General features: G+C 27.8%; 1 protein-coding gene across 2 annotated transcripts; it reads right to left on the bottom strand.

Moving 5' to 3' along the window:
• Nucleotides 1-2279: 2279 nt before the first annotated feature.
• LOC145752101 (uncharacterized) lies at nt 2280-7434 on the bottom strand. Of its 2 annotated transcripts, none has more exons than XM_082568314.1 (8): nt 5963-7434; nt 5654-5743; nt 5279-5403; nt 4960-5144; nt 4457-4618; nt 4239-4350; nt 3641-4105; nt 2280-3128 (listed from the first exon to the last, which is right to left on the bottom strand). In XM_082568314.1, the coding sequence occupies exons 1-8, from the start codon at nt 6118-6120 to the stop codon at nt 2719-2721; spliced, it is 1707 nt and encodes a 568-aa protein (XP_082424440.1). In that variant the 5' UTR covers nt 6121-7434; the 3' UTR covers nt 2280-2718. The 2 variants fall into 2 exon arrangements, with proteins under 2 accessions (XP_082424440.1, XP_082424439.1); XM_082568313.1 differs by having other exon boundaries at nt 2285-3239; nt 5963-7431.
• Nucleotides 7435-11578: the final 4144 nt, after the last annotated feature.

The raw sequence follows: 11578 nt of genomic DNA, 5'->3' as shown, positions 1-11578 counted from the left end.
CTGCTTTTAAAACAGTTTTGTACGCACCAATGACTGTAAAAATTTTAAAGTTGGTGTAAATAACACTATGTTTCAATATTTAAACAGCCAAACCATGGTTTAAATATACTATTTAATCTTTATGATTGATTTTGTGGTATATATTATAATAGGGTCTCTAAACATCATTTTTTTAAGTATCTCGAAGTAAAGAATTAAAGTTTTTGATGTTCACCGAGGGTAAATGTGTTGGTAAATATTTAGATTTTTACACTTTAGGAGGTAAGAGATATATATAGGTGGGAAAATAACCTACGCGGGGATAATAGTTAACCCAATGACGCCATATGACGAAATGTTTGTTTCAGTCCTATTAACAGTAAGGGGTAAAAGATGTTAACGGTAGACTTACAAACGCGAGGATAATGTTTAACCTAATGACGTAATATCACGTGGTTTTTGCATACCTTCATGTAACTAACCCAAAAGCCAAATCTACCAAGTTGTTTATAACAACGTCAACAAGATATTGTAAATATTGTGATAGACTCAATTATAAAAAATAAGAACTATAAAAAAAATTAAAAATTCTATGTTATACAAACTAGATTAAAATTTTATTTTTAAGAATACAATATGATTACATTTTTTTTTTAATTACATTTGTTTAAACAAATTCAATATCGTTTTATTTTGTTTCTACACGTGATAAAGTTTTAATTAGTAAAGTTTACATTATATTAAACTTGTAATTTTGTACAAATTCGACTCCTATGCAACGTTTTTTTTTGTTTTTTTTTTTGCAACGCTCACGCTAATGTGCCTTCACACTCGTTTAGAATGCTATATATCTTGTTGTACGTGCTTTTTGCTTGGGTAAATTAGTCTAGACTAAACAAGGAATCGGTTTCATCGGTTTTTGGTTTTACCGGCCCCCTTTCGTTTGCCGTTAACAAATCAAGTAACGTCTGGTCACATTCCACATACTGCATTAACTTTGTTAAAAGGTTAAGGTAAACGTTTGAATTTTTGTATTTACTCAAATGGCGTTTAATGCTATCAGAAATTTCTTTCCTCTGGGTTTCTTTTTTAACAAAGTATTAAATGTACAAATATACTTTATTGTGTTTATTAATAAATGACAAATCTGTAAACTTTAATGAGCAAAGCTGTATTTAATTGTTATCGCCTAGAACTTATTTTTTGTTTTAAAAAAAATGTTTGTTGAATTTAAAATAACTGATTATTTAAAACAAACAAAAATCATACTTTTAAAAAATCCTGAACTGGTTTGTACTTTTGATAACTGTCCTTTGTGAAAACCACCGCCATGAACCTCATTGCTTTCCGTGTAATTTCAAATATTTTTAAAGAATTTTCTTGGTTAAATGTTTTTTTTAATGTTATATAGAGGTTGAGTGTGTTGGTATATATATAAACACTTTAACCAAAACAATATTACTATAGAAGGTTATATATTTAGACAAGGTCTGTCAAAGTTGGTCAATTAATTTGACGTTTTTTAACTTAAATTTTATTGCTATTATGTTACTATTTTTTTGCAAAATGTTTAAAAAAGTTGATGAAAAAAAATAACAGCTAAAATCAAATATTTTTTATTTTGTGTAAGAAAAAATTTTAAATAATAACTAAGAATCTTGTATTTTAAAACGGCGTAGTAGACAAAAAAAAACTCAACATTGGGAGGTAAGAAATATGTCTATGCAATTAGGGAAATAACCTACGCGGGGATAATATTTAACCCAATGGCGTCTTATAGCGTGGTGTTTGTATAAATCTTTACAACAGTAAGGGTAGGAATTTATTTTAACAACAGGGGCATTACGAACACAAGGATGATAATTTAACCCAATGACATCATATCGCGTGATGTTGGTATTTTAATAGCTAACCCTAAACCCAAATCTAATACATGGTAAATATCAACGTTAACAAAAGATTATAGTTAATATTGTGATGGATTAAATATTATAAACATTTAAAAATCACTGGGGTTGTTTGTTTGGGAAACTATAAATAATTTATTTAGTGTGATTACTGTCATGTTACTACCATATAGCTAAACACCAAATCAGGAGATTTTGTCAATTTTATTTAAAATAATTTCTTAAAAATTGTTCTATTTGTTTGGTATGATCCTATAAATAATAATTTTACTAATATCTATAGGTAAAAATTCGAGAATTCTAATATCCAAATCAATTAAAACACCCATTTAAAAACAGCAGTTATAGATTAAAATACATTTCACATATCACGTTCAGTTAATATTAAGTTTTAAATAAATTATATAAAAAAAATTGAAATAAAAATTATTATTTAAAGTTAAAAAGTACGCTCTTAAAATGGGCTTTAGCGGTACGTATGTTAAATATTTGTATATGTTAAATTCGTTTTTTACAATTATTTGTTTATATGTAAGCTATTATAATTCTATAATAATTAAGTTTGAGGGATATATAATTATTTAATGATTAAGTTTGAACTAAGGACATACATTTTTTAAAATTAATTTACATTTTTTTTATATATATACAGATTTATAACAATATAGAATTTACAACAGTATAATATATACAATATTTTCAATATCAATTTTAACATACCAAGGTTTTTTTGTAATAAAGCCCTTTTTATTAGGTTTAATGACTATAAAAATGCATCTAATGTAGTTGGTTAATTAATACAGTTTTAGTTTTTAGGATCTAAAAACAAAGCCTAACGCTCACACTGATTCAGAACGCTGTAAATGTTTTTGTACGTATCCATTGAAGAAGATCCAAGTCTAAACACGCTCTCTGGATCAATCGGGTTTGCCAAAATGCGCGAAAACAAGAAACCACAGAACACTTTACCAACTTGTGTAATGGGATAAGGGCATTCTAACAACTTGTTAAAATTAATGACCTCTAACAAACATAACTGCCATTGTGTCGAGAAGTTCACATCGTCAGCACGAAAACGAGCGCGGCCTGGTTGAATATCAAGACCCTTTGCGTTTCTAAATTCTTCGGAATTTCTGGTATATACCAAAGCTACAACCGTCGCTAGGCCCTTAATCACTTGGTCACTTGGTTTTGCTTTTTCTACCCAATATATGGAAGCGAGGGCCAATAATTTCAACTCATCTGCAATCGAATTAACACTTTGGGTGAAAATATTAAAATTAAACGGACTAATTATTTCACTCGCTAGATGTCGCATTTTGACTTTCATGGGCGCTTTTAAGATTTCTTGATCTGTCAAAAAACGAAAAAAAAAGATATAAAAAAATTATATAAATTTTACATTTCTTAGTACCTATTTAATATATAGTTTAACCGCTAGCATTTGCATTTGAGAAAAAAAAAATAAACAATAAACACTCATTTATATGAACTGACTAGGTATAACTTTAGGGTAATAAAAAGCTATTAAGTCGGCGAACCGGTCATGGCGTTGGACTACGAGCCGAAAGGTTTCGGGTTTGAGCCGCACCAACGTTACACTATTCGCCCTTGAGCCCGGCGTTTACGGATAGCTCGATCACGTCATAACAGGACACCCTTCCCCAATAAAAAATATAAAACCTATCACCTTAAGGTAATATGGAAAAAAATATATATAAAAAAAAATAAAATAAAAAGCTAGTAATGCTTACTTGACGGCTGAATTGTCATCATTTCAGTTTCTTTGTACTCTGCGTCAACAGTATCATATTCTACTATCTGCAGGTTATTTTTTAATGCTACTAGCTCGTACATTTTTTTCCTTATTAGCTTTGTAAGTGCATGTGAAGATTCAGACATCGACGGATCGGCCATAAGAACCCTTAAATGGACATTTAGCGGAAATTCAACCAGGTTTTCTTGGTCGTTAAGAAGATCTAACAAGTGATCTGGTAAATTCAACTTCCTCAACTGCAACCCAAGCTCTGTTTTCTTGCTTTGAGATTGCCCTACATCGGGCACAGCTTTGTCTTTATTGGATTTTAACAAATCAATTAACTCAGGATCTTGTTTCACATTTTTCTTTAAACTTTTTAGAATGCTTGAATGGATTTTCGGAGTTCTATATTTCTCTAAATCGCTTTCAATGTTAACTGCCAACTCATTAACAACGGTTTCTATTACATAAAAAATATTTATTTTGCCTATTTTTAAAATCCTTTAATAAAAATGTAATTTGCCATGTAAACTGATATATCCTTTTTATGGCATTCTATGCTCTTATGAAATACAGCAGTTATTTAAAATCACCTGACATGAGATCGCTTGTCAGAGCTTGAACATTCTTTAATATTTCACCGTCTTGATAATTATTTGAAGCCCATTTTAAATATGAATGAAGTTTATCGTTCATACGTTGGCCCTAAACATTAAAAATGCACTATTTATTTGGTTTTTAGGTTTTGAGTAATGAGTAAATTTAAAATAAAGAAGTATGTTTTTTTACAAAATCAAAAAATAACTCAAACGTCTAAAGATTTCCGTATTTTTTCATATTTCTGCATGCTCAAGTTGGTAAGTATAACTGCCATGAACCACATCGCTTCCCGTGTAATTCCAAAACATTGTAGAAATTTTTCGTCGTTAAATACTGTTGCTTCGATGTAATTTTGACCGTTAGCACTACGTACCTGTAGAAAATTTTTATATATTAATTAACTCTTAACATATAGGCTATAAGTCGAACATAATAAGATAAATTAAGTAATAATACGTTTTTGACTTTGGGATTAAGATTCTATTTAATTTTGACATTCTGCCTCTTTTTTGTAAATACTAACTAAAAGCAATTTTAAATAATAAAAATTCGTTTAGTAAAATTTAATCAATCGTTGTAAAATTTACCGTGAAACACATTAAGTTATTAAACGATTAAAGAAAAGGGTAACATGTTTAACATAATTTAATAAGAAAACAATTCAGAAAGTTATATAAATTTAGTAGTAAAAAAATAATGACATATTTATCTTACATTCTCCCATTCGAAGTTTTCACAATTAACAAATCCATTATGGCTTTGAGCTAAATAATTGGTGCTATAGCCAAAAACATAAACATTTAATATGTTGGCTAATGTCACTGTTTGGCTGTCAATATTTCCTTTACCCACTGTCCATGGTATTTGGAGCTCATCTAAAGTCTGTTTCAATACAAGATCTGTGAAAATAAAAAAAACATTTAAAGTTGCTCACTGAATATTTAGGCTATAGGCTCATGTTATTATGAATTTTGTTGCGTAAACAAAATACTTGTAGTTGGTGAAGTTCAAAATAATTCATTTGTTTATTTACCATTAAGCAAAGGTCTTGTTCTTAGATTATGACTTTTCAGGTTATTCTGAAAGAAATGCGATAACTCTTGTACTCTTGCATTATTTCTTTCTTTGTAATAAACCAAACTGTCTTCGTGCGTAAATCTTAATAATGGTAAATATTAGTTTTAAACATTTATAAGATCTAGTCAGCATTTAGACTAAAGCGCTATTTTTGATTTTTTTAGGTTTTGTTAGTTGTTAATTTATATATGGCAATCTAAAAGATTATTGACATCATGTTTAAACATTTTTTTAATATAACCACATTTTTTGTTATTTAATAGTTAATATTAAAAATATTAAAACTGATAAATGATGCAAAAAAATTCAAAATTTAACTATTTTTTCTTACCCATCAAATAAAATAATAGGTTTAATTCCACAATTTTTCATATTTTTAAAAAAACTCTGTATATTTTGACGATGTTTTTCATACTTTCCGCTAAAACAACAAAAAAGGGTTTAATTCTTGGTTTAATGGTTTACATTTCTAAGATGTAAAAATATTTTGTGCAAATACGGTGTTCTTATTTTACAACAACAGTATTAATCAAAATTTAAGACTACCCAATGCAAGTTACTGCACTAAGTCAGTACAGTACACATTTCGGTAACTCCTACCAAGACATAAATTTTACATTAATGAAACATAACAACATACTAGCGTTCCTTCTGTAGTTTACTATGAAACATTGATAATGTCCCACTTCCATCCATAACAACATATTGGTTTGATAATTGAAGCTTTTGCAAAACTCCTGCTTTCATCAGACTATCTTTGTTATTAGCAATAAACCATTTAAAACCCAATATAGTCATACTTGTAAATTTTCCTTTTTAAATTTTAAAATATCTGTACTACTAAACTTTAGCTTTAAAAAAATTAAAATTTATTTAGTTACAAAATAGCATTAGTAATATCTACTTATATAATTTACTTCAATTAATATTTAAACAGTGTATAATACAAAAATTTAAACTTTAATTTTCCATTGGGTGTTTTTTGTTCAGTATTAAATTCCAGTCAATAATGTAAATATAACAAACCTACAATAAAATGAGTAGTTTCACAATAACTACAGTGTACTGTTTACATTTTTTGTAGTTTGTTTGGTAAACTAACGCAAAATTAGGTACATAGTTCACTTATGTTTCGTTTTACAACTTGATTACCAATCTCGATATGAGCAAATAAAACAGAGAATAAAAAATTATTACTTTTTAAAATGCACATTAAATAACACTATGTTTCAAGACACAAACAGCAAAACCGTGGTTTAAACATAATATCAAATTTTTATTATTTGTTAAAAAGTGCATTATAACATGATAACTAAATAAGATTTTTTCAAATATCCCAAAGTGTAAAAAATAAAGTTTTTTAATGTAATCTAGAGGTTAAGTTTATTGCTATATAAAAACGTTTTAACCACAGCAATATATATATACTACAACAATATGAGGTTATATATTTAAACAAGGTTTTGTTAATGTTGGCCAATCAGTTTGACATTTTTTAACTTATATGTTATTGCTTTTGTTTCCTTTTCTTGCAAAATGTTTAAAAAATGTGATGAAAAAAAATAACAGCTAAAATCAAATATTTTTATTTTAGTGTGCTAAATTTAAAACTTCCGTAAAAAATGCTAAACTTAAACCTCCCGTACAATATAAGGCGTTTTGTTCCACTTTTTAAACTGTATACTCACTCTTCTGTAAAACACTATTTCTACCAAACTGTTTTCTATTACTAATATTAAACGTTTTAAAACATCCGTAACTCATTTTAGTTAATACGTCGCCCGCACCTGTTCACAAAGATTTGCTTATCTTGCTATGTTTGGATAGTTGATTAATTAACCCAATGTGTTAAAATCATTGTAAAAAATTTAAAGGTTTTACAAATTAAAACCGCAAACTTTGGCGTTTTATATTATATGATATTCGTATCTTTTTCCAAAATATCAACAATTTATTGACCAAAAAATAGCTTTTACAAAACAAGTAAGTATTTTTAAAACAATTGTTTTAGTAGCATATAAAATAAAAATGCTATGCTGGGCTAAACCACTTTTCTTCTAATATTATAAGGTTTAAGATAGTAAATTGGATTAGGCAGCTAACTTTTTCGCTTAAAAATAATATTTTTACTTTTAAAACAGTTTTGTACGCACCAATGACTGTAACAATTTTGTACGCACCAATGACTGTAAAAAATTAAGTTAGTGTAAATAACACCATGTTTCAATATATTTAAACAGCCAAACCATGGTTTAAATATACTATTTAATCTTTATGATTGATTTTGTGGTATATTATAATATGGTCACTAAACATCATTTTTTAAGTATCTGGAAGAAAGAATTAAAGTTTTTGATGTTCACCGAGGGTAAATGTGTTGGTAAATATTTAGATTTTTACACTTTAGGAGATAAGAGATATATATAGGTGGGGAAATAACCTACGCGGGGATAATAGTTAACCCAATGACGTCATATGGCGAATTGTTTGTTTCAGTCCTTTTAACAGTAAGGGGTAAGAGATGTTACTATAACAACGGTAGAATTACAAACGTAAGGATAATGTTTAACCTAATAACGTGGTTGAGTGTGTCTTTATATATATAAACTTTTTACCTAAAGCAAGATATACCACTACACAATAGGGGGTTTACTTATTTGGAGAAAGTTTTGTCAAAATTGGCCAATTAATTTGACGTTTTTTAACTTAAGTTTTATTGCTATTATAATACTATTTTTTGCAAAATATTTAAAAAAGTTGATGAAAAAAAATAACACCTAAAATCAAATATTTTTTTTGTGTTAAAAATATTATATTAAATAATAACTGATAATCTTATATTTTTAAAAAGCGTAGTGGACAAAAATAAAAACCTAACATTAAGAGGCAAGAGATATGTCTATGCAATTAGGGAAATAACCTAAGCAGAGATAATATTTAACCCAATTGCGTCATATAGCGTGATGTTTGTATAAATTTTTACAACTGTAAGGGTAAGAATTTACTTTAACAACAGGGGAATTACGAACACAAGGATGACAATTTAGCCTAATGACGACATATGGCGTGATGTTGGTATTTCATAGCTAGCCCAAAACCCGAATCCACCAAGTTGTAAATATCAACGTTAACAAAATATTATAAACATTTAAAAACGATGTTACTGATATGTTACTATTTTTGACTGAATGCTAAAAACCCTAATACAAAAATTACAGCTTAAGACCAAATCGGGGGTTTTGTTAATTTTATTCGAAATTATTTCATGAAAATAGTTTAATTCGTTAAATATGATTCCACAATTAATAGGCCTAAATATTTTTTTACCAATATTAAATATTAAAAGTATTTTATCGGTAAAATTATATCTAATAAAATTCGACCAGTTATTCAATATTCAAATCAATCAAAACACCCATTTAATAAAGTATATACAAATTAAAATTTTTAATTAAAAATTATTTCACATATCACAACCAGTTAATATTAAGTTTTAAAGTTTAAAAGAAAAAGGCTCTGCCTATATAAAGTTGTTAAATTTATTATTATTTGTGGTGAAAAGCAAGCTCTTAAAATAACTTTAAAGGTACATCTGTTAAATATTTATATAAGTTAAAATCGTTTTTTACATTTATTTGTACATATGTGAGCTATTTCATTAAAACAGAGCTTTTAAAATTAAACTTATGGTTTAAAAAGTAAAGTAAAATATAAAAAACAAGATATATAATTCTATAATGATTAAGTTTAAACGAAAGACATACATTTTTTTTAAATTAATTTACATTTTTATATATGTACAGTTTTATGACAATATAGAATTTACAACAATATAATATATACAATATTTTTAATATCAATTTTAATATAACAACCCTTTTTTAGTTTAAAGTCCTTTACAAATTATAAAATTATATATAAGGCAAAGGATTAGTTTATTGACACAGTTTACGTTTTTAGTGTTTAATTGTATAAAGTGTCAGCGTTGTAAATTATAATTTAACGTTCACACTGAATTAAGATGCTGTAAATCTTCTTGTAAGTACTTTTTGCAGGAGATTCGTGACTTAACAAGGATTCGGGCTCCTTCGGGTTTGACAAAATGCGCAAAAACAAGTTACCGCAGAAAACTTTGCCGACTTGTGTGATGGGATAAGGACAATCTAACAACTTGTTAAAATTAATCACCTCTAACATACAAACTGGCCACTGTGTAGAAATGTTTATATCTTTTGCAAGAAAGCGCACGTTGCCGGTATAAATATTAAGTCCGTTTGCATTTTTAAATTCTTCGGAATTTCTGGTAAATACCAAAGCTACAACCGTCGCTAGGCCCTTAATCACTTGGTCACTTGGTTTTGCTTTTTCTACCCAATATATGGAAGCAAGGGCCAATAATTTTAACTTATTTGCAAATAAATTAACACTTTGATTGAAAATATCAAAATTAAACGGACTTAAAATTTCACTCGCTAGATGTCGCATTTTGGCTTTCGCGGGCGCTTTAAAGATTTCTTGATCTGTCGAAAAAATAAAAAAAGAAAATAACTAAAAAATATTAAAAAAATTGATATAAATTTTACATTTTTAGTAATAAACCTATATTCAATTAGGAGTTTATCCGGTAGCATTTGCCTTTGGGAAAAATAGATAAATTATAAAAACTTATTTATATGAACTGACTAGGTATACTTTTAGGCAAATAAAAAATTATTAATGCTTACTTGACGGCTGAATTGTCATCATTTCAGTTTGTTTGTACTCTGCGTCAACAGTATCGTATTCTACTATCTGCAGGTTATTTTTCAATGCTACTAACTCGTACATTTTCTTCCTTATTAGCTTTGTAAGTGCATGTGGAGATTTAGACATCGACGGATCGGCCATAAGAACCCTTAGATGAACATTTAGAGGAAAATCGACCAGGTTTTCTTGGTCGTTAAGAAGATCTAACAAATGATCTGGTAAATTTAATTTTCTTAACAGCAACCCAAGCTCTGTTTTCTTGCTTTGAGATTGTTCTACATCGGGCATGGCCTTGTTCTTATTGGATTTTAACAAATCAATTAACCCAGGATCTTGTTTCACATTTTTCTTTAAACTTTTTAGGATGCTGGTATGGATTTTTGGATTTTTGAATTTCAATAAATCGCTTTTAATTTTAACTGCCAACTCATTAACAGTTTCTATTACATAAAAAATATTTATTTTGCCTATTTTTAGAACCCTTTAATAGAAATTTAATATGCCATGTAAACTGATATATCATTTTTATAGCATCGTATGATCTTATGGAATATAGCAGTTTTTTAAAAATACCTGACATGAGACCGCTTGTCAGAGCTTGAACATTGTTTAATATTTCACCGTCTTGATAATTATTTGAAGCCCATTTTAAATATGAATTAAGTTTATCGTTCTTATGGTGGCCCTAAACATAAAAAATACACTACTTATTATATAAACCGATGTACTAGTGCTTATTTGCTCCATCAACATTATAAACCAATATAATGGTTAATGACAAGACAAAACATATCTTCCTCTTAACTTTATTTAAGTATGCTGTAATTTAAGAATGGCTATTTTATGTCTGGGCCATGAAATTTCTTATAAGATAAATAAGTGTGTTTTTAAGAAAATTAAAAAATAACTCAAACGTCTAAAGATTCCCGTATTGTTTCATATTTCTGTATGCTCAAGTTGGTGAGTACAACTGCCATGAACCACATTGCTTCCTGTGTAATTCCAAAACATTGTAGAAATTTTTCGTTGTTAAAGACTGTTGCTTCGATGTAATTTTGACCGTTAGCATTACGTTCCTGTAAAAACCATACAATTTAAAAAATACATGTAATTCATTTTTATATAGTAATTAACTCTTAACAAACAGGCTCCTTTCTAAGTCAAACCTTTTAGGATAAACTAAGTAATAATAATTTGAACTTTTGGGATTACAATTCTATTTAATTTTGACATTCTGCCCCTACAACAACAAAATTTGTAAATACTAATTAAAAACAATTTTAAAAAATAAATATTCATTAAGTATATATTTTTTTGTATATATTTAAAAAATAAATATTTATTAAGTATAATTTTTTTTGTTTATATCCTCGATGTAAAAAGGTCGAAAGACCCAAACATAGAGTAACAACAGTTACCCAGACCCAGTCTCAAGTTGCCTGTGGCAGTTTAGGATATTATAGATTATAATTGCCCAGTAATTATGCTGCTGATTAAGTGCTGACTTAGC

The sequence above is a fragment of the Corella eumyota genome, chromosome 5, assembly GCF_963082875.1.
Source record: "Corella eumyota chromosome 5, kaCorEumy4.1, whole genome shotgun sequence".
NCBI classification, from domain to species: domain Eukaryota; kingdom Metazoa; phylum Chordata; class Ascidiacea; order Phlebobranchia; family Corellidae; genus Corella; species Corella eumyota.
The sequence above is the reverse complement of the archived record's forward strand: the minus strand, read 5'-3'. Positions and strand labels throughout refer to the sequence as shown.